Raw genomic sequence first — 22,413 nt, forward strand, 5'->3', positions numbered from 1 at the left:
ATAGCAGTACCACCACGTTTCGGGATAGAAATAGCCAGGTCAACTCAACATTTCCTGGAATCCAACTCAAAACTTTTTCGGGACTGATTGATTTAGAGGTCTCGGACTCTCGGCTATTTATTCGCCACGAAATGTTTCATAACCCCAAAAGTTTCTTGCGAGGCAGCATTCATTTAAATAATGAAGCTAGCAAGCACGTCTGTCTAGCTCTATCTCTAGCTTCAAAAACACATTCCCGAGTTTTCCCAATCTGACGGTTGTCCAATCGTTTGGAATTCATGAAGAATAAAAATGTTTTTTCCAAGTTTCTGGATGGTCCGTTCATACATACACGAATGTTCGTTGCCAGTCACCACATGGCGATGAGAGGTCGTAAGCGGTTTTGGCGCCGCATTCGAAAGTGCTGTGAATGTTTTTTCTTCTTTCCTTTTTGTTGAAGCGCAGCTGGCAATTCATCATCTGAGAGTCTCTTCTCCGGGACTCACGTCGCGACGGTCTCTGGTGGTGGACACGCCGTCTGTGAAACTCGCGTGCCCTGTTTTTATAGTGTTGCTCCGAAAAAGTTTGTTGATTCAGCCGAAATTGGAGTCACCGACAAACGACATTCTTGTGTGTCACACAACAGTGAACAGCCATCCACCAAGTCGTTTGCAAAAGGACGCAGCAGCACCGTGAGCTGAGCTGGGGAGGACGACCGCAGGACGTGAAAAGAAACTGTAATACTCTCCGACCTTGTGAGTTGTGCAGACCTTTTCCTACGTACACATTAAACATATAAGCAGCTACATACACGACACAATAGCCACTGGTGGTGCTGGTGCTGTGCTTCTGGGATAAATCGTCTCAAACCTGACGAAATTCCATGATATACACGCGACCATAGCAGACACACGGCCATTTTCCTTTTGTCTTCTTCCTGTTGTATCTCTCTTGAACGCAACCAAACAAGAAAAACAATCGCAGTCGGTTGCCAATAAAGGAAAGCACCTTAATTAGCAGCTACAACAACAACCTTGCGTCGCGCAGCTCTAAACCATCTTTTTTTGTTTTTCTTTCTCATTCTTTCGCCATCCTGGAGGTCTTAACAAGGACCGCACTGCGCCGTCCATACTTAATGTTTCGATAGAAAAACCGAAAAAACTTTTGTTTTGTTCTTCCGCGGCTTTTTTTTATTTTATCTCTGATTTGCAGCGCAGTCCCGATTAAGAAAAAAAGTTTCAATCCGGCAGCAGCCAGCCAGTCTCACAGTGTTCCGCTTCGTTTCTTTTTGGAACCGAATGGAAGAAAAACGGCAGAGTGAAAGAGCGAGAGAGAAAGAGAGAGAGAGGCGATTTGTTCAAAACTCGGCTCTCCTGCCAATAGCTGCTTCACTCTTCAGCCCACCCGGTAGTGATAACAACACCACTCGTTTCTCTGGGTGAATTGAGTGATAAACAATTTTAAAGTTTTAAATTTTAAAAAGAAAAAAAAAGGAGAAAACAGCATAGTTTTGGGCCGGCCGGACTGGAACACATTTGAACCACTTCACACAGAGTGTAGAAAGCAAAACGAATGGCTACGATGGACGGAAGTAGTGCTGCTGTCCAGACTACCATTGCCAGAGGCAACCAAACTAGCGTCTTCAAAAATCAGCAGCAACCGGCTTGTTGGAATGGACTGGTAGCTAAAAATTCTATTCTTACGTATATTTTTTGAATGTGTTAAATCAGTTGGAAGAAGATCAGAGATTTGTATATAGGTTTTGTAGATATTCAAATATGAGGCATTCCTCACTGTCTTTGGACAGGTTCCCCTTTTTCTCTCTCTACCGTCCTTAACGCCCATTCGTTGAATAATTCGGGAAAAATGAAAAATCCCGCTTCAAAAAATGGGCGCTTTGCGCGCGGGACTATGGAAACAAAAAGTAAAGTGAGAAGCTCCGCGCGGTCCCAAGGTCTATCGTATCATCTAACTTAACCTTTCTTTCTTTTTTATTTGATTTGCTGTTGTGTGGTGGTGTTGTTTTGTGTTGTTGTGAATATGATTCACGAGCCAGTTTGAATTACTTTGGGACCGTGGAAATTTAAACAGCAACGCCATCGATTATGCACGGAGCTGTGAGCTTCTAATCTTTTTAAATCAACAAGCGTTTCATAATATTGCGTATAGCCCTTACACATACATGTTTGTGATGGGTGTGTGCACTGCACAGGGAACTCGACACTCGGCGTCCGAGAGAGAGTTTCACATCATATAGAATGCGTTCGGGAGAAATACGCACAGGCACGCAAGTTTTGTCTCGATACACACAATGCGTTATGATGATGATGGCTGACATTGCCGTGGACTGGCCGGTCCCTCCTCTCAACGCGTTCTTACGTAATAATAAGGGTCTCCCAGTTCGGCAGCATTGAAAGGGGTTAAACAAAAGGAAGGAATAAGATGAGACGAAGGAGAGATTTTCTTTTGAAAAAGATGTGGCGATAAGCTTTCAGGTATTATGATGGAACGCGCGTGCGGGAGAAAAAAGAAGAAAAATCCAGACGGCGCCTCTAGCTCTCGCTAACTCATCTCGTGGTAATTTTGTAGAGAGAAAAAAACAGTTTTCGATAGGCAATAAAGTAAAGATGATAAGGACATGGGGCCAACTGTTCAATTTCTACTTCAGAACTTTTTGAACTGCTGGAATCCCTCCATTACACGAGGCGGTGCTTAGTCGAAAGAAATTTAAACGGCCGGATGAGTGATTTGCGATATGAGCGGCTATTTTCCATCGTACATCAATTTGATGATTCCCCCCCCCCTCAAAATATATAAAAAAGAATGAAGAGCATCGCGTTAGATTTCCTTTCAGATATACATTTTGAAAACGACGTTTTACACCTTGAAAAGGGCTTTGGCAGGTGGAGTGCAGGAACATTAAGGTGAATCTTTACTGGGCAGCCGTTCATCAGTCAAGAAGTTAACGATTCCTAGAATAACCTGGACGACCTCCTGTTTTGTTTCTCTAGTTCCTAAATCACGCGATATAAACAGTCCCGAATGTCTCTCTGCGCATATCTAATATAGTCAAAAGTGATTACATACCAAAGGGGATTAGCTACAATAGCTGCCCCGATCATTTTCAAGGCGAAAGTTCGTGTCACGAAAAGAGAGAAAAGAAAAAACACATTCCGCAACGTGAATAAGCGGCACGTTCGAAGCTTATTTCTGCCAACCGGCGCACAGCTGAAAAAGTGCATTACATGTGTTATCGCCATTTGGACGCTGTAATAAGATATAAGAGGATGTGAAATTCAAATTCAGAACAAAATTTGAAAAGTTTATGGGGAATTTAAATTTCGACAGAAGCAAAATATTAATTGGATCGTTTTCTTGCCTCTATCCTTCAAAGCAATTTTAAGATGACAAATGAACAGTAAGTATACAAATGTGACCCGTAAAAAGAATTTATTGGACCTATGTTCAAACGTATATCTTAATTGATTACGAACAGTGATAGAGCACATGTTTCATCATCCATGGTTATAAATCTAGTTAGTATTAAATCGGTTTGAAATTTTTATCAGAATGGGCGCGGTTGGTTAATCAAACAGTGACTGATTTCAACAATACGTTGATAAGTAATTCAGGATTTTATCCAACTGTCTGAACAATTGATACTGGAGTTCCATCCAGAATATAAAAAAAAGTACATCCTTACCACTGCTGGTAAAACTCTTTTGAGGAAACCACTAATTGTAGAATATATTCCTGCCGAATCGCAAAATTTCTTATATACGTTCAGTGTTCTCAATTGCGATCATACAGTTCATTATTAAAAAATTGAAAAATACTTATGGAGTGAGTCGTTAAGTCTGTTATAAGATAAGATTGTTGTTATAAGAAAATATGATGTGGAAGTAAATGGGACTGCGTAGTGCGTAGTTTTGGGACGAGAAATTAGAATTTTGACAAAATAAAACAAAAAAAGAACAAAACAAAAGTTTCCTTGCCTCTTTCTAATGCAATCTGATTTGATGTCATATGAACAATAAGTTATCAGATGTGACGCGTAATAAAATGTTATTGGAGCTATGGTTTAAACTTTATCTAACTTGATTACAACCAGTGTTTGGATACACATTTAATCATCCTTGCTGTAAGATTTAGTTAGCATAAGTTTTGAATTTATTTCGTTGAAAGAATAGACACGGCTGAGCAATGAATACCAAACCTATTGATGAAAAAGACGTTTGCCCTAAAAATGCTGACTTTTTCATGGAAATGGGTGTGTAAATTCATCAGCCGTCTCTACATGTCTATTCATACTGGAAATTCATCCAGAATATAAACAAACATACATCCTCGCAACCACTGGTAAAACACTATGGAAAAAAACACTCGATTTGTAAAATTTACCGGCCAATTCGCAAAATTTTTTAAAGTTTCGGTGTTCTTAATTACGTGTATGTTGTTCATTATTAAAAAATAGAAAAACTCGTATAGGAATGAGTCAATAAGTCGGCTACTGCAGTTTTGCTGAAGACGGGGAATATCTACCTATAAGTTACACCGAAAAAATCCCTGGAGCGATTACGATCGTCATCCGTGTCACACATTATTGCAATATACCCCCAAGTCAAGAAATCAAATAGGATCGCGCTGAATAAGGAAATGATTGAGAGCGCGGGTTATTCAGCCGAGAGTCTCTCGTGACAGGGCGACATACGCGCACGTAGAGAGAAAAAGCGACAAACCGGACTTGCATCGATCAACCCGCGAGAAATAAGAAAACACGAATAAACCTCGGTGATGAATGCGAAAAGGGACAAGGTGACGGCCCTCCCGCACGCTCTCACAGCAGCAGACGACTCGACTCTGTAAGGAAACAACAACAACAACCTGAAGGAGAGAAGCGTAATCGAGCGGCGGTTCTTTTTGAGTCAGTCACATTGGGCGACATCGACCATGTAGAGTGTGTAGTATACCTGCACCCGGAACTGATGCGCGCATATCCCCCCCTCCACAAACCTTCCAGTTCCTTTATAAGGTGTGAGGCTCTCTCTCTATCGTCGTACGAATAAATTGTAATCCACGTCAGCCGACGATGGTCGCCAAACTGGCCGGCGCTGGCCGGTGTAAGAAAAAAGAAAAGAAAGTCTGGTGACAAGTGCGCACACTTTTCGACTCTGTGACAAGGACTCTCTATTATAGCATATTATATAGTATAGTATAGAAGTGGAGTTTTTTAAAAAGTAATGCGGACGGCAACATTGATCACGGAGCCACTGAGGAGCCGGACGGCGGCGTGCTATGACGCCTTCCTCTATGTGGAAGGATATAATATTTTCTACAGAAATATTTTTCAACCTTCTGCTGTCGAGGCTATATGTCGTTATTTTCTCTGTGAAACAAAAAGGGGCAAGACTCTTCGTTTTCACGCTACCTCGGGACATTCAGCAGTCAGGTGCTTTAATCAAAGTAGACGGCCATATGTGTGAGAATGGTGAGCGATGTCCGAGAGTTGCCCATGGTGGACTCCATCGATTACGACTGGTTACACGCACGCACAAAACCAACCAAGGGAAAAATCGAAGAAATTGACAAGCTACGAAACGGAAAAAAAATATAAAAAATCAAAGGCCAAACAGACAAAATCAATTGACTACCAAACGGGAACACCTGGTTTTGATAAGAAAATATTCACCTCGGTCTATAGACACGTTTGACTGGATTCTCCACACGCAACAACAACAACAAAGAAATCAAAACGAGTGCATCTCTCACGGTGCACACGGCAGAAAAGGAAATAATAAAAGAATAATCAACCTTGTCCGAAACCTTTTAATTACGGTTATTTGTAAGGGAGAATAGAGCAATTAAATCCATTTTGTTTGATGCTTCATTGATATACAGAACGAACGGAACCATTAGCACGAAATTTCGGGGAGAAAAAAGGGCATTTCGATTTTCGACCCTGCGTGCGAGAGCTTATCTCAGTATAGAAACACACATCCTAACTCTGAGACGGAAAAAGTCATGTGAAGGTTTAAATGATGATGGCTATTTTGAATGGAAAACAGTTTTTAAATAAAACAACTTTGTGTTTGAGAACCGCCGCATTATAAATATGCAAACAATAGTTTAAATTATAAGGAAAAAAAAGCTGCATCACAAATTTAGACTGCCGTGGGATTTTGAACCCGACAACCTTCCGTTGTTGCGTCCGCAAAAGGCTTGCAGCTGGACACTTAAATGCTTTAAAACAATAGTAATTAACCGAAAATTTTGAAATAAATTCACCAGTCATTAAGAAACTGCATAAAGTAATGACAGGTGAAAAAAATTTTAATTATAAGTTGAAAATAAGACTTAAAAAAGATATTGCACGTTTCGACCGTGGCAGGACTCGAACCTGCAATCCCCAGATCCGAAGTCTGGTGCCTTATCCATTAGGCCACACGGTCATATGAAAATCTACCAAATGGTAACTCCAACTAAACTTCACCATACATATTCGTTTTGCAAATACAAAAAGGGGAAAAAAGAAAGCTCAACAATCGACCGTGGCAGGACTCGAACCTGCAATCCCCAGATCCGAAGTCTGGTGCCTTATCCATTAGGCCACACGGTCTTACAATAAACTACACTACAAAATTTTATACTGAGATCAGCATATATTTACGTCAAACACATTCGCGTGCAATGGAATATTCCGCAACGGAAAAAAACGGGTTTCATATTTACATAACGAAATGCGGGTTTATAAGGTTTCCTATCATTTTCTTTCAACTGAAAAAAAGAAAATCGATTTCCCCCTCTTCGAATGCTTTTAAGGGACTCGGTTTTTTTCCCCCCCATTTAAACAGAACGTCAGTTCACGATTCAAAAGAGAAAGACGACGGAGAGTATAAAGTCTGAAGAAATCCAACGAGTCACGGCGCCTTGTATTCCCTAAATCACAAGATAGGGTCCTATCCAACTCACCTTGGGAATTCGCTCGCCTGCACGACGCCACTAAACTGTTAGACACACATTCAAGTACTTTCATGTAGCCTATACAAAAGAGAGTCCTCTTTCTATCCGACTGTTGCTCGATTGATACTTGACTGCTGTATTGCCCTTGTGGGCTGCTGCTTGATAGTCTGCTCATCCCCCATACCAGCACAAAGCACAACTCACGAACGAGGACGGAGAGGAATCCCGAGACAGACCCCCACCATTTCTTTTGATTTGCCTTGTAATAATATTTCCATGACATCACGATGAAATGGAAACTGAATCAAATAAAAAGCCCGAAGGATTTTGTGTCAATCAAACGAATAACCGGTGATTTACGGTCGGACCCGACAAATTTGCCGTGAAACGAGTCACGGCACGAGACGGTCACGTTCGGAACCAATTGGAAATGGCGGCGGGTGGTCACATATTATCCATCCCGTCAACTTCAAATGATTTTAAATAATAAAAAAAAGAGGCCAACTGAAAAAACAAAAAGGAAACTAAAACGATAGCCAAAAGTTATACGCCATTTTTCAATCAAGGATATATTTTACCTTTTTGTTTACGCAGACTAATATGGCCGACCTTGATTGAAAGTGATGACTAGTTTGATCGCTTCATCGCAACCGAACAATCTGCTGTTCTCCTTTTCCAGAGAAAAAATAATAATCTGTTGGGTCAAGACCCAAAACAACCAAAGCGATGGATAATTAGACGTGAAAGAAAAAAATTCGTGTGGGTATATATAATGTTGTGTGTGTAGATAAGTAGTGAACACAACCACCGAGCTCTTGGCCTTCGGTCGTTGTTGATGCCTTTCTCTCGGTTGCTGCTGTTGTTGGTTGGCTCTATCTGACCACGCACGGCACATGCCCACCTATGGGCAAGTCAAATAAAAACACGACGACGACGACGATGGACGTGTAGAACAAACTAAAGGAAAACGGGACCAGCAGTGGCCTAGGCGTTCCCAATGATGGAATATGCATAGATAGATAGAGATACATATTATACATTTCCTCCTCACACATGCAAATCAGACACTGCTGCTGCTGCTGCTATAAAAGATTTTCTTCTTTTCGGTTGAAATCTCTTTTTTGGGAAAGTTTAAATAAAAAACAAACGGCTGAGAGCGCGCAAAGTCCTGATAGTTTCTTTGCGTGAGAACCCGAAATGCGGAACCGTCCAGTATTAGTGCAGTTCACATATACGCTGGAGAGAGTAGGGCATCAGGAATGTTATGGGGGCCCCCATTTTCTGCTGGGGCTTTTTTATTCGAGTGCTGGGATCCCCTTGAACGAGAATTGAGAGGCGACGTGCTGAAATCCGAGACGGGGAAAATAAGAAGAAGAAGAAGAGACTCTTGGCGAACAAAACACTTGACTCGACGTGTGTTCCATCTCTTGGGGCTTCTTTTCGACTGTAGTGACACGATGGCATTTCAATTTGGCGGGACATTTTGTGCAAAGTGGTTCCTCTTCTTATCGTATCCCGCTGTGACCGATGGACTTTTGACCGGGGCGGGAGAGACTTTTTTGAATTTTGCCAGACACCAAAAGGTGCAGGATGACAATTGGGTATATCCATCACGGCAAGAAGAAGAAGAAGAAGAACAAGACAATGAACTTTAATGGTGTCATTTGTCTCTTTAGAAGTGGAAGACGAGAGAGAGAAGAGAGACAACCCACTTTTAGGAAGGGCAAAGTCACCAAAGGTCAACTATTTCGGATGAGGGGTGAAGAAAAACCAATCGGAATAGGCATCCGCACCGGATACGGACCTGGGGGGGAAAAACCGTCAAAAATCTAGCTTTTTTTCCCACTGAAAAATATTTATCGAAAGTACACACACAACTGTTTGTGTATTTCATTTAGAGTTCAAAAGAAAAAAAAAGGGGGTGATGATGTTGACCGCACCAAACTGACCGTCTCTCTCCCGCAATCACGCCCCCCCCCCTTAACTTTCGTCGGCTTTCTCCTTTTTAGTAAGAAACACACAATTTTCTCAAGTGCATCTGCACATTTTTGTTTCCTTCCGGAGCAGAAACTCTTCAAGTTCCCATCCATATTTCAATTCGAACTTTGCTCCTTCTGCCGGGCCGCAACGGCTTTCCAATTAATTTGATAACAGAAATTCACCAAATTGTTTTTTTTCGCCGCTTTTACTTTGCTTCGATTCAGACAATCTCTGAGAGAGAGAGAGGGGGGATATTAAAAAAAAAGGACGGGCCAATGCCAAGCGCTATAGGGACCGGCCTTTTTATAACTGTTCCCCTCTCTTGCCCATCCAGACCAGTCGAGTCGCTGAAGCCGTGCCGTTCACACGTACGGTCTTGGCTCTTACTCTCTGCCATTCAAACAACTTTTTTAAAAATTCGTGTCCACTTTTTTTCTATTCCCTTCGGGTGGTGTAAGAAAACAATTAAAAAGAAAAACCCAACGGATGTTTGTCCATTCACAAAATTTTGTTGTTTGAACGTTTAAAAAATAAAAAAGAGAAATTTGCGCGAGTGAAAGAAAATGTTGCGGAAGAAGAGTGAGCTGGCAAGTAGCTAAAACAGTCGGAACAACTTGCACAATTATCGATTTTTCTCCAGTGTGTGTGAGAGTGTGTGTGTGTGTGCTTCGACATATATATATCCATAAGAGATCACCCCCGTGTGTGAGCGTGTTTTTGAGTGGCGTGTGCGCGCGCACGCACGTAGTACGTCCCGGAAGGAAACCCGAAAAAACTTGGCCGAGAGCACAGATCTACTCCGGCGTGTTGGGAAGAAGAAGAAAAAAAAAGGAGCCAAAACGTTGACATCTCTCAACACTCGATCCCATTTCTTATTTAGAGTGGAGGAAAACAACCAGAAAAATCTATTGGAGAGAGGGACAGCACACACACGGTTGTTTATGAAACACGGCCAGAAAAACGACCAGCAAAATGATGTTTACCCATAGACAGGAGCAATTTGCAGGCGTGAGTATTTCTGTGTATATCCTATATACTATACATGCCGTGTATTTATATTTAAGCGCTGTGCTGCTGGACACGGGTCACATCTGGTGGCTCGCGCCATTTTGTTTGCACCACCCGACGTGGTTCTATTTTATAAACGCGTTTTTCACCATTCAACAGCCAGAGATTTTATAGGGGGGGAAACTTTAAAAGTTGTTCAATGTTTTATTTAAACCCTTAGTCAGATCGTGTTACGACGTGGTACACACACATAACAAAAAAAGAACCCGAGCTGGAAGAATTGATTCCGTCATGCCATTTTCACGAGGACTCGGTGTTGTTTCGAATGTGGTTGAGAAACTAACCTTTTAGAGGGTTGTTGTCACACGGTCAACAGAGTATGAGTCGGTCATAGTTCCGGTAGATGAAAAAAGATGGAAAAATTTGCCTTTCTAAAGAAATTGAAGTGACGTCACTTCCGCCACTCGGCAGAATCCGCCCACTTTCAGTTCTCTGAATTCGTGCCAATGATAACCAGAAAATGCCCAGGACTTCTTTTTTCAATTTAAATTTCTAATTTTAAATTTCCTGAACCCAAAGACACCCAGTGAATAACAATGAAGTCCCGAAAGAAAGAAAAAACTAGTTTTCACGGGAGCATCACAACAACAAAGCCGTGTGTTTATCCGAACGACCGAAAATCTGCTAGATCGTATAATTCTTTTTTCTAAACTCTTTTATTTTTGCCCCCACCGTCTTTTTCTTTAAAGAGCCTTTTGTGAGAGTTGGCCAGATTCCTTTTTTACGGTTTGTTGCGACAGACGCACGCAACGTTGTCCAGGGTGGAAGGAAACGACCTGATAAATACCTGCTGTTTGTGTGTGTGTGCCTTATTTTTATTCCACGCCACCTGATCGGCCAACAATGTGTGGCGACCCTCACACACAACTTTTTTAAGCTTCTTTTTCTTGCCTCTCTAAAATGTGTGAAGCTGCATTTAAGTTGTTTAAAAAAAGGCTATCAAAAGCTATCAAAAGATAAAAAAATTCGTTCGCCTCCAGGGGTGACAACAGAAATATCCAAAATGTCGTAGCCTCACATTTTCCCACCGAAAAGAAGAAAAAAACAAATCAAGACAGGCAGAAAAAAGAGTCTATACGACACTGACCTGTCATCTCTCTTGATATCAAAGTGAAATGGTTGACCGTGGAATATTAAAGTGGAACGGCAGCAGCTTCAAATTCCATTTCGTCGTGACGGGAGCACCTGACTGCTGTTGCACATACACACACACACACACACGGGAAGTTGCACCTGAGAGACGAAAGTCGGTCAAACAACTAACCGACACCTTCTGCAAAAGACCTTGCCTCCAGCTAGGTTATATCTCTACCTATATTACCCACCTATATAAGATTTTTGTTCGAAAATAATAATGGGGTCCACACATTCACTTGGTGGCACAGTGGCACCAACAAAAGAAAACAACACGAAATACCCTCAAAGAAAGAAGAAAAAAAAGTCCTTGTCCATCGGTCACGACGCTGTTTTTATTTTTTCTTAAATCGTTTTTCTTTCCCCCCTTATAGTCCCACCACCACAGCAGAGTTGTCGGATTTCAAAGGGGTCGGGTGACAAAAGGAAACCTACACACAATAAACTGGGAATTTTTTTTATTTTCTTTTTTTAAAAACGAAGAAAATGTTTTTTGAGGGGGTAAGAAAAAATACTTGACCTTTTTTTGTGAGGGGGTGTCGTCCTTGTCGACACTAATTGATCCTGCGGGGTAATTTATATATTAGTTTCCGACTTGATATGAATTGTTCCAGCTGGGAAGAGGGGAGAGATTGGATCCATACGGTGTGTTGATTAAGAACATGTCTAAACTTATATTGAGGATAGAGTGGACATAAACGAAATGCCGACGACTTTTGATCCCGTGGGAGAAGATGCCGCTGTATATTACCATTTGGGTGTAAATCTTTTCCTTCCTGGAATGTCCTTAACTTTATTTTACCGCGCCATGTGTTTGAACAGATTCCGGAATGCTCGGACAAACAAAACGAGTGTGTTGGGTTTTCTTTCCGTGGAGGAAAATTTCAAGGGACCGACGTTCCCAGTTTGTGTTTTTCTCACTCCTTAATAATCCGAAGGCGAAACTCATAACAGTCCGTTTTGAGGCCATTAAAGGCCATCGTCCTTGTCTCCCTATCCCCATAGAAACGCACCTCTAATTATTCTCAGTCAAAACTGTTTTTTTTTTTTTCTTCTTTTCTTCTTGGCCGTGATCCACACGGACGGCGACATAATGACGTCACATTTGAAGAAAAATCGGTTAGGACGAAAAGGGGCGAGTTTGCTCCGTCTGGGCAGTTTATCTTTTTCGGATTCTTTGACTGAGATGAATGACCTGGCTGTTCGATTTCGCCCGTCTCCCCTACACAGATGGACCTCCTCTTTAAGGTGCTGGACTTTTCTTCTTCTTCTTTTCTTCCCAATGGAATCCATTGTCCACTTTCGCCTACACACACGTCCTATACAAAGTCACAATTTAATGGTGGCGAGGCCAAAAAGTTCTTTTTTTATCTTTTATTTACTTGTTTGCTGTTGCTCTGGCCGTGTTGGGGTCGTTCAAATAGTAACCGAATTGCTTATCACAGTGCGTCACCGTTGGCCAGCACAAAAGCTTTTTTCTTTTATCTATTGAGATCACATCTGAAAAAAGAAGAGGAGATAAGATGATGAACGAATTTTTAAATGCGTTTTAGGATGTTTTTATCACCTTTGAGCGATGATTTCAACACGATCATATAGTTTATACAAAATTCAGTCACCGTCTATTTTTGTCGAAAATTTGAAAAAAATAAAAATCCTGCGCTGGATTTCATTTGGTTGTTGGGTGCTGGGAGTGAACACGATGCTCATGGGACGATGTTTGTGAAAACATTCCCAGTCACACCGAATTTTTCTGGTTTACATCTATACACCCCCGAAAAACATTTTTATAGTCCAAAAAATGAAGGGGGAAAAAGAAAAAAGCCAAAGCTCGGCGGTCTTCCTTGACCCCCCATCAGCAGTAGGAAAGATGAGCCTTTCTTGTAGTGTATTCCATACCGGTGTCCTCTTGCACAAAGTCGGGTCTACAGCACACACACTTGCTGTGTACAACTGTAATAAATGTTTGCCTGCAAGAAAAAAGAAAGAAGGGGGGAGACCAGAGAAAAAAATTACCAAGTATGATCGTACAAGAGACACTTTTGGTTAGCAATCGAGTCCAGTTCACACGGTGATCGATTGACGCGGTTTGGGACACAAGAGATACAAATGAGTCGGAGGGAAAGAAAGGAAAAAGAAATTTCCTATTCATACCGAAAGGGAACCGCTATCAAGATCAAACTATTGTTTCCTCCTAGCTTTGGCTTGTTGAATATTCATTGCGAGAAATAAAAACACGAAATCCTCCCCACCAAAAGAGTTCCACGGGTTTTCTTCTTTCTTTTCCTATATGTCTTTTAACAACAAATATCTATAAAAGCAGACGAGAGAGATTGAAATCGCCAGTCTGCGCCGGGGTATATACTACGTGCAGTAGTATAAATCACCAAGGGTGCCGTAGTTATATCTACAACAACACACACAGCGCAGCATATGGAACTAGAATGGAAAATCGAATAGAAGCGCGTGACGTGATTCGATCTTCTCCCTACAACAACAACAACCAAAATACAACATTTCCTTCCTTCTCTCACGTCGTGAGATCCTATCCACCATTTTCATGGTCGTGTAATCCAATCATCCGACTCGTAGTATATGATGATTTCCTCTTCTCTCTCAACTTGGGTATATATCCCTCGCAACATATATCATAAAATGTTGGTTGGTTTTCTTCGTTTTCTTTTTCTCTCCCCCAGCTTTCAAAATGCATTCCGTATTCGGTCGAGTGTTATGCAAAATAGACTTTATATCTTATGGCCATGAACATTCTCTGGTCGACGAATCCTTACGTGTAGGAAAAAAGGAAATGAAATGGTCAAAAACTACTTGCTGGTTGTATCGGGTCAGCAGTCTTGGCATTTCGGCACGTCTAACGACGGCGACGACGAGGTTCTCAAGTCAAATCAAGTCTAATTAAGGCGAAATAAAGAAAGAAAAGTAGACAAGAAGGGGTTGCTGGCGCCCGCATACCCTATTTGGTCCTCGTCTGGAAGAAATTTTAATAATCACGTGGAAATCGTTTCAACGCCTTTTGGTTTTTCCAACCCTTTTCCATACGTCCTCCTGGCAGGGGTTTCCAAGGGGGTTGGTTGGTTGAAAAGAATAAACACTTTGGAAGTTTCTCTTAAAGTCCTTGCTATTCGTCCCTGGGAAACCTCATCACCTTATACGTGGTAACACACAAAGAGGAAGAAAACTATAATTTAGTAGTAGGAGTAACAAGATATATACATACGCATATAAACAGATGATCGACGAGTTATTTCCGATTGGCATCTTTACGACGAGAGCTCTGCTCCATTGTCTTCTTTTTGTATTTCTCTTTTTCATAAAAATTTTTTTTTTTTAAAATTTTTATTTGAATTTTCTCCTGTTGGAAAAATAATCATAAAATATTGATTACATGTTTCTCTCTTTTTGGAATGTTTTTGGGAATGTACAGAATTGCGTGGCCAGGGCCTTGTACGACAACATTGCCGAGACTCCCGACGAACTGGCCTTCCGCAAAGGAGACGTCTTGACCGTATTGGAACAAAATACCAGCGGATTGGAAGGCTGGTGGCTGTGCATGCTCAGAGGTCGCCAGGTAAACACAAAACAAAACTTTTATCAATAATATTAATATGATTCATACTACTACTACTACTACTACTACTAATACAATTTGCTGGTTGGACAAAACGGGAATTGTCGATGACAATCAACGGCGGTCTAATATGGTGTCGCATTTGTTTTCATTTAGGTCATGTTTTGTTCTTTTCAAAAAATCCTACTTCACTTTTTTGGGTTGGGCGGAGGGGGGATCGTTTCTTTGATCGGCACCCAAATAGGATGAGAAACTATCAGATGAGGGGAAATCTGTTGCGTCCAAGCGAAAAGATTACAAGGGAAAAAACAAAACAAAAAAAGAAGAAGAAGAAGGTAGACGAAAATCTACGAAACAAAAACCTGTCTGTAAAAGTCTATCGTGTCCGACCGACAGTCGCCAACTGATTAATCACCCAGCGCTACATATATGAAAGGGGAGACCAGGACCAGACTTTTATTCTATTTGTTTTTCTTTTTTCAAAAAACAAAACAAAGAAACTTCCATAAGAAGAACCCAGAGGTGATGTCATTCACTCAGTCACTCTTTGTCTCGATTTTTTGGGGGTCTTTTCCCTTTTTTTCTTCTTCTCCCGAGTTCCAATTAAACGGCAGCTGGATCACGGATCACTCTTGAGCGTGATTCATGTCGACTCGACCAACAATCTGATGGATAGCTATAGCGTCCATCCCCAACCCAAAAAAGAATAGTCTTTCTCCCTCCGTCACCCATCCTTCATTTGACGCAGGCCCCGTCCGCCTCGACAAATACAAAAGAATTTTTCTCTTTTAGCTGTTTTTCCCAACATTTCTAAAATTCTAAAAGAGAAAGAAGAAAGCACCTGGCGCGCCCCAAAAAGAACGTGAATTTCACTCACTACCAGCGTGAACTGAGAGATGAGGTTGTAAACGAGCGGATCGTCAAGCTAAAACGGGAACTGCCTATAGCTGCTGCCCTTACACACACAATTCCGGAATAACAACAACAACCAACAACAAAATTTTCAGGAAAAAGAAACTAAACGGACTTTTTTGGTGGAGGGGGATAGTTAAATAGCAATTCTCTTCCCAACTCTTTTTTTTGTGTGTCGTCTTGCTTATTAGCCACCACACAGCGGATGTTTGTTATAAGACTCTGCTGCTACTAGACTACTATACCGTTAGGAAATAAATTATGTTGGAAATGTCTCTTCTTGTTTCTATATATGCTGTCGCTCTGTAGTAGCCGGGCCAGAGTTTCTCTATTAAGAGAGGCAGCCACCATAAAAATAGGAAAGAAAAGAGAGAAAAAAGGCGTTATATAGAGTTGTTGTTTTGCCGATACGTGGAAGCAGGGGTGGAAAAAGAAGAAGAAGAAAAAAAAGGCCCATTGAATGACCATCGGGAACAATATGACAAGCCGCTTCCGTTAGCCATCAACAGTTCCCCCCACCGCCCGCCCTAGTGAGTGTGTGCGTGTAGATTAGAATTAATGGGCTCGCCCTATACTTAAATGGGCGAACACATCATCGTCGTTCTCGTCACACTGAATTCAAACGGGGAGCCCCTCTATTAAGAAACACGCGCATCCGCTCTGAAACTTCATCATCGTAGTACACAGAGAAGCCCCTGGACGAAAACCCACAGAATCTAACTGAAATCATTTGTTTTCTTTACATTTAAGGGCATTTGTCCAGCCAACCGACTGCGTTTGATCGCCCGGGTCTACGACACTGGAGGCGGAGGAGGTGGTGGATCTGCGGATTTGAGCAACGTTTCTTACCCGCCCGTCTCGTCGCCTGGACTCAACAGTATCGGCGGCAGCAGTTCCAGTAGTAGCAGTTCCAGCAGTAGCAGCTCGTCAAGTTCGAGCAGCTGCAGTAGCTCGTCGAGCATCGGAGTCGGGCGGATCCCTCCGCCGCAACAGCAAGCCAAAACCGGAATGCTCAGCGCTGCCGTCCGGGCCCACCAACAAAAGCAACTGGACGGAGGAGCAGCCGACGGATTCCGCACTCAAAAGGTTCGGTTCCTCCTATACATGAATTAATTCGATTATTTTATGGCTCGACAAAAGTTCACTGGGTCGATTGCGATGCCTGGGCGTGTGGACAACAGGCCAGACACAACAAGAACAAAATGGGGGGGAGGGGAAAGAGAAAGGATCAATACCGTCAGACGGGCCGATGGGAATTTGAACAGCTGCGTCTAGCTAGACCAGGGCCAGCTGGGATAATTTCACAGGGCCATGATTGATGAGAGAGCGAGACGTCGTGTGTCTGACTGCGCTGAAAATGGCGATAATTGTGTTATAATTTCTTTTCTTATTGTCTTCTGTTTCGACAGTCGCCTTTTTTGGCCGCTCGTCCCAGCGAAATCTTCGTCTATCCGCAGCATCCAGCAGCCGAGGCGTCGCAGGATTGTTACGACATGCCGAGATCATTGCACCAAACATTGATCCGCCAGGACTCGTCCAACTATCAGGCGCCCCGCTCCCATCGCTCGCCTCCTCCGGCCCAGTCTGCCATTCAAAACGTTGCCGCCTTTGCGGATTACGACGTTCCGCGTCCGCATCACAACCGAATCCAGCCAGTTAGAACGCCATCCGTGGATAGCAGGTACTATAACTTTAATGTTGATTATTCGATTCGCCTTGTCCTTGGTTTTACCATCCATTATGAGCCATTGTTTAGCATGAATGGTTTTTAATTGACGATGCCGGAATCGAACCAAGGCCGGAATTTGTTGTTTTCTTCTTTTTTTGTACTTGAAGTGGAAAAAAAAAAGTCTTTTGTCTTATGTTGTCGGTTTCTTTGTCATTCAATTAGTTGCGAGTACGACGTGCCCCGTCCGTCTATGGAGACTTACGATACGCCGCGATTGGTGGCAATCAGCGGCAATGGCTCAAGTGGCGACAGTCCTCCACCCATGTCCTTATCGACGACTTCAACAACAATGGGAGACGAGTACGACGTTCCGGTCCCGACCGCTCGCTTGCCAAATCAAAGTCACAATAACGGCTGTGGCAGCAACAATCTGTCGGATCGATCCAGCGGCGTCTCGCTCTTCTCGTCCGGCAGCAGCAGTTCCGACGGCTCTTCGGCCATTTCCAACGCTAATCGATCCGTCAGCTCAGAGTCGCTCTCGCTGTCCAGCGCCGTGGGTCGCATTTCTGGCCGCTCCAGCCGCTCCAGCATCATCGATCAGCAGCAACAATCGTTCGAACTCTATGACGTCCCAACGTCCAACCATCAGGTAGTCAAAGAAGCGCTTCCTGCCAGTCAGCCCATTCAGGAAGAGGTTTATGACGTGCCGAAACCGGCGGCCGCTGTCGTGCCAGAAAGCGAAACCGCTTACGACGTTCCACCGCCGCCCACCGTCGTCACGGAAGATGCCGGGCAATCCCAGCAGCAGCAGCAGCTCGTCTACGATATTCCACCCTCCTCTCGTCCGATCGTTGCGTCAGCCAGGCTGCCGGCCGGCAGTAGCCAACAGCAGCAGCAGCAGACAATAAGTCATCCGACTCCATGTGAACAGCCAGGAGAAGATACTTATGATAGCCCGAAACCATTATTGGGCGACTGGACGGATAAGGTGTCCAGCAGCAACGCCACTCTGCCGCTGCCATTAGACGCGGCGCTGGAAACGTTGAGTCGGTTGGACGCGGAAGTATCCAGTGCTATAAGTAACTTGCTGAGCTTTTGGCGAGCTGCTTCGGGTGGCGACTGGGCTGAGCTCCAGCTGCGTGTGCTCCGGCTGCGTGCGTCGCTCCAGGAACTCTGCGACTTTGCTCGCGGGGCCATCGGCAACGCTTCGCAACGCCTCAAAAATGGAGTCGGCGATCAAGGTGTCACTATCCGATTGATACGTCTCCTCCGGCCGCTTCAAGATGCCAACGCCATCGTTCAAAAGACATCGCAGAGTTGTATGGATCTTTTCGCCACTAGCCGGCGGCGGCCCAACAGCGAGAACGATGCAGAGCTCGACCAGCTGTTGGCTTGCTGTCGAAATTTGGGCGATGATATGCGACAGGTAATGACCACCACCACCTACCTACCCCGCCAACTCTAGCGTGACTCGGTTCTTTTATAAACCGGCACGGTCGTTTCGTTTTTCCTTTTTTTTCACAGTCGTATACATTTTTTGGGGGGGTCAGCTATATACTGATGGGCAAACGGAACTCGATCGCGCTCAAACGAGCAGAACACATTTCCTGTTGGAATAATCAATTTTCTTATTTTAGGTCGTTACGTTCATACAGAGCAATGGCCATCTTTTGTTCGATACCAACAACAAAAACCAGACGGATAATAATTCGACGAACGACGACTACGATTACGTCAATCTCGAATCCAAAGCCAAATTCGATCAGGAAAACGAAGAAGTGAAACGTACCTTACCGCACGAAATGAAGAGGGCATTCGACGTTCTAGTTGCCCAGTCTGAGGATTTACCCGTGTTGCCAACCGCAGCCAACGACCAGGTTCGTATTTCCTTCCTAATGCAGAGAAATTCGACACTTGAATAGGAGAGAATTTTTTAAATTTCTTTATTATCTTTTAGGTCAGCGATAATGACCGGAACGTGATGGAATTCTATGGGAGCCAGGCCGAGACTTATGCCGTTTATCTAAGCAACGCCATCGATGCCTTCATCTTGACGCTGGAGCACAATCAGCCCCCCAAAGTGTTTGTGGCCTACTCCAAATTTGTCATCCTTAATGCCCATAAGCTGCTCTGCATTGGAGACACCGTTCACCGCAACGTTGTCAACGCCAAACTCAAAGCCAGCGTTCTAGAACGGTCCAACCAACTCTGCCAAGTTTGTCCTTTTTTACCAACAGCTCTTTTTCAAGTGGTTGGGGGGAAAAAATGCTAAATTTAACTTTTCTTTTTCTCTCTCTCTCTCGATTGGCAGGGATTGCAGACGTGCGTTCAGAGCACCAAAAAGGCTGGCAGGGAGTTCCCAAGTGTCGTTGCCGTTCAAGGAATGATCGACTCTGTCCTGGCCGTTTCCAAATTGGCGCAAAACCTAAAAACTTGTTTAGTTCAACCGACCATTTCAACAAATGGTCCAAAGTGAACGAAAATGCACAAATAAAAAAAAAAACTTGTTGAAATGTTAGAAAGGGCTTCCACACAAACGCTGGACTGGACCACACACACACACACAGACACAAAATAACGCAACGTATCATGATTTCTGATTCAATCGACTGACGGAACAACAGTCTCTTTTGTGTTTTGTTTGTTTCGTTTTCTTTATAACATGCTCGTCAGGCAGCTCAATTCTTTGTATAATTTAGTGACCCCCCTGAGTATTTTTCTTTTCATTATTGTATCATACTAGTTTCGCCACAGTTGATAATATCTTTCTAGTCTGTTACCTGTTGGGTGGTCGATCCAGACTGCCGTATATCGCAAATGAAGAGTGATTCGTTTCCAATTTTTTCGATTCGTCATTTCTTAACCAGTTTGGTGAGAAAAATGAAATATTTTACCTACCCCCAATTGATTGTCTTAACCTTGATCAAGATAAATAAAGGGTGAGCTTGTCTTCACATGTATTGGAAAAGAAAAAAAGAAAGAGCAACAATTTTTTACTTCCCAATTCCCGTTGTAAAATTAGAAGATTTCATTTTCCTTGATAATGAGGGTAAATGAAGAGTTGGGGGTGATGCTACACTTGTTTAATCGTTGACGTCCAATTCATCAAGCTCGTCTTCAAGGTCGTCAAGATCATCTTCATCAGCAAACAGGTTTTCGTCGATGGGTACGCTGGCTGCAGCTTCGTCGAGACTTTCAGCATTGCCATTGGTCGGTGCTTTCGAGTCTACTAATTGATATTCTCGAGCGGCAGGTGCAACCGTGCCCGAGCCGTCAACATCAGTGCCTACGCAGGCTAGATCGTTCAGATCCAACTCACGGTACTGTTGAAGGAAACCAAAATATTAGAATCTTGCAAGATTCAAAAAAACAATGAGACAATTTAGTTACCACGTCAGCTTCTTCCTCCTCTGTGGGAAGGTTGGCCGTATCGAAGGCTTCATCGCCATCCTCCATTTCATCATCTCGTGCCAAATCGGGATTGAAGGTAAACATCTCACGACCGGAAATCTATGAATCAAATAAACATGTCATTCATGTTTTCAACTTCACATTCAAGAATAAAAAAAGGAAAATAAAATGTTACATACACCAACAGATCTTCCAGCCTTGAAAGCTGCTTGCTTGCGAGTGTTCTCCTTGGTATTGGATTCTTCTCGTTCACGTAACTTTCGTTTCTTCCAAGCAAGGAAAGTCTCGAGCGTCACTTTCGTTTGCTTTGGTCCCAAAGCTGCACGTTCCTTTTCAACTAAATCTTCTAAAGAAATTTCTTCCTTCTTATCCTCCTTTTTCTTGTCCTGAAATATTCAAAAGAAATGTTAATAGCTGTATAGTAAAAGACAATAAGGTTTACTAACCTTTTTCAAAACAAATCCTGGAGGAAGTGCATGGCGGTAAATACATGATTCACCTGACGGGCACTGCCAAAACCAACCGTATTTATTCTTCTCTACGGCGTCCAAAAAGTGTTTACAGATCTGTTTTGAAAAAACGAAATATTAGCTAAACATGTTAAAGTGCATAAATTTATAAGCAGTTACAATATCTGTCTTGGTTTTTTTCTTGTCATCCTCAGCATGCTTTTTCTCAATGACTTCTTTAAGCTTCTCTTCATCCCAATCTTCATTGGTTCCCTCCTTGTCATCATCTCGCACATCACAATACAAGCTCCTCTTTTCAGCTTTGCGTTCAATTTCCAAATCATGGGAAAACTTACAACGGTCACCTTTCCCACAAGTTCCTGATGAGGAATGTACAACACAAGTTATTATAAATTCAAGATTTCAATATTTGAAGTGTTGTCACCTTGCTTGAAGAATGCACACAAAATAGATTTAGGGTCGGCTCCTTTTTCTACCTTTTGTACAGTTTGCACAGGCTTGAAAAGATCTTGCATTTCCTTTTGTGCTTTCAACTCAGCCTCTTTCTTTTCCTTCTGCAACCGTTTTTCATCTTCCAGTTTCTTGGCTGCAGCGCTACCTCCATGTTTCACTTGTTGTTGCACTTGGGCGATGAACTTTTGATTTTTACCCCCTTTTTTATTTTTCAGACCAAATGTCTTGTCCTACAATAAAATGTGATAATATATTAAAAAACAGCACAACAACAAATAAATCTATAAATAGAATTCTGGTCTGTGAAAAAATTAAACTTTTCACACATTTGGATGCACAAACACTGGAATTCAATTAGCTTTTAAGGACTGTCAAGGAGTCAAGGAAATGGAAACCATGTCGGCGTATTAACCATGTTGTTACAGCTAAAATCTTAAGATAGGTGTTTTACCTCTATGATTTTTTCCTTTTTCTTGTTTTCCACTTTGGCTTTGCTAGCGCCAGAATTAGTTTTTGGCCCCATGATGAGTTAAATCTTGTGACACTATTCGAAATACAATAAATAGTGTAGTAAAGATGAAATTCCACGAGAAATCGGCCACACGGCGGAAAAGCAGACAATGTCGAGAACCCGAGAAAAAATCACAGATAGGGGACCAAAATGCCATCTAGCGATTGCTTTAAAAAGTTGATTACTTCAAAAGGGTTAAAAGCCTAAAATCAGTTCAAAAAGACGACAAGTCAATTTTTTCCTAGAATTGAAATTCCTAGAATTGAAATTAATATAATAA

The 22,413-nt window shown here is 42.6% G+C and overlaps 2 protein-coding genes, 1 long non-coding RNA gene and 2 other non-coding genes across 8 annotated transcripts; 1 reads left to right on the forward strand and 4 right to left on the reverse strand.

Moving 5' to 3' along the window:
• The first annotated feature begins 477 nt into the window (after positions 1 to 477).
• Positions 478 to 20,242, forward strand: LOC124310922 (enhancer of filamentation 1-like). Of its 3 annotated transcripts, none has more exons than XM_046775083.1 (8): positions 478 to 734; positions 14,564 to 14,707; positions 16,370 to 16,705; positions 17,029 to 17,300; positions 17,511 to 18,714; positions 18,926 to 19,165; positions 19,246 to 19,503; positions 19,600 to 20,242. In XM_046775083.1, exons 2-8 carry the CDS (start codon positions 14,690 to 14,692, stop codon positions 19,762 to 19,764), a joined length of 2,493 nt encoding a protein of 830 aa, XP_046631039.1. In that variant the 5' UTR covers positions 478 to 734; positions 14,564 to 14,689; the 3' UTR covers positions 19,765 to 20,242. The 3 variants fall into 3 exon arrangements, with proteins under 3 accessions (XP_046631039.1, XP_046631037.1, XP_046631038.1); XM_046775081.1 differs by lacking the exon at positions 478 to 734 and adding an exon at positions 1,192 to 1,659; XM_046775082.1 differs by lacking the exon at positions 478 to 734 and adding an exon at positions 8,067 to 9,927.
• Positions 6,356 to 6,428, reverse strand: Trnar-ucg. The gene has a single exon. It is a non-coding gene; the product is annotated as a tRNA-Arg (tRNA).
• Trnar-ucg lies at positions 6,523 to 6,595 on the reverse strand. Its single transcript has one exon. It is a non-coding gene; the product is annotated as a tRNA-Arg (tRNA).
• LOC124311718 lies at positions 11,119 to 14,485 on the reverse strand. 2 transcript variants are annotated; one of them, XR_006910169.1, is made up of 5 exons: positions 14,357 to 14,485; positions 14,092 to 14,284; positions 12,689 to 13,091; positions 12,504 to 12,621; positions 11,119 to 12,440 (listed from the first exon to the last, which is right to left on the reverse strand). It is a non-coding gene; the product is annotated as an uncharacterized LOC124311718 (long non-coding RNA). The 2 variants fall into 2 exon arrangements; XR_006910168.1 differs by having other exon boundaries at positions 14,092 to 14,485.
• On the reverse strand, positions 20,229 to 22,252 carry LOC124311218 (zinc finger CCCH domain-containing protein 15 homolog). Its single transcript, XM_046775616.1, has 7 exons — positions 22,074 to 22,252; positions 21,594 to 21,852; positions 21,329 to 21,528; positions 21,146 to 21,265; positions 20,879 to 21,085; positions 20,679 to 20,798; positions 20,229 to 20,611 (listed from the first exon to the last, which is right to left on the reverse strand). The coding sequence occupies exons 1-7, from the start codon at positions 22,143 to 22,145 to the stop codon at positions 20,372 to 20,374; spliced, it is 1,218 nt and encodes a 405-aa protein (XP_046631572.1). The 5' UTR covers positions 22,146 to 22,252; the 3' UTR covers positions 20,229 to 20,371.
• Positions 22,253 to 22,413: the final 161 nt, after the last annotated feature.

The sequence above is a fragment of the Daphnia pulicaria genome, chromosome 8, assembly GCF_021234035.1.
Source record: "Daphnia pulicaria isolate SC F1-1A chromosome 8, SC_F0-13Bv2, whole genome shotgun sequence".
In the NCBI taxonomy this organism is placed as follows: Eukaryota; Metazoa; Arthropoda; class Branchiopoda; order Diplostraca; family Daphniidae; genus Daphnia; species Daphnia pulicaria.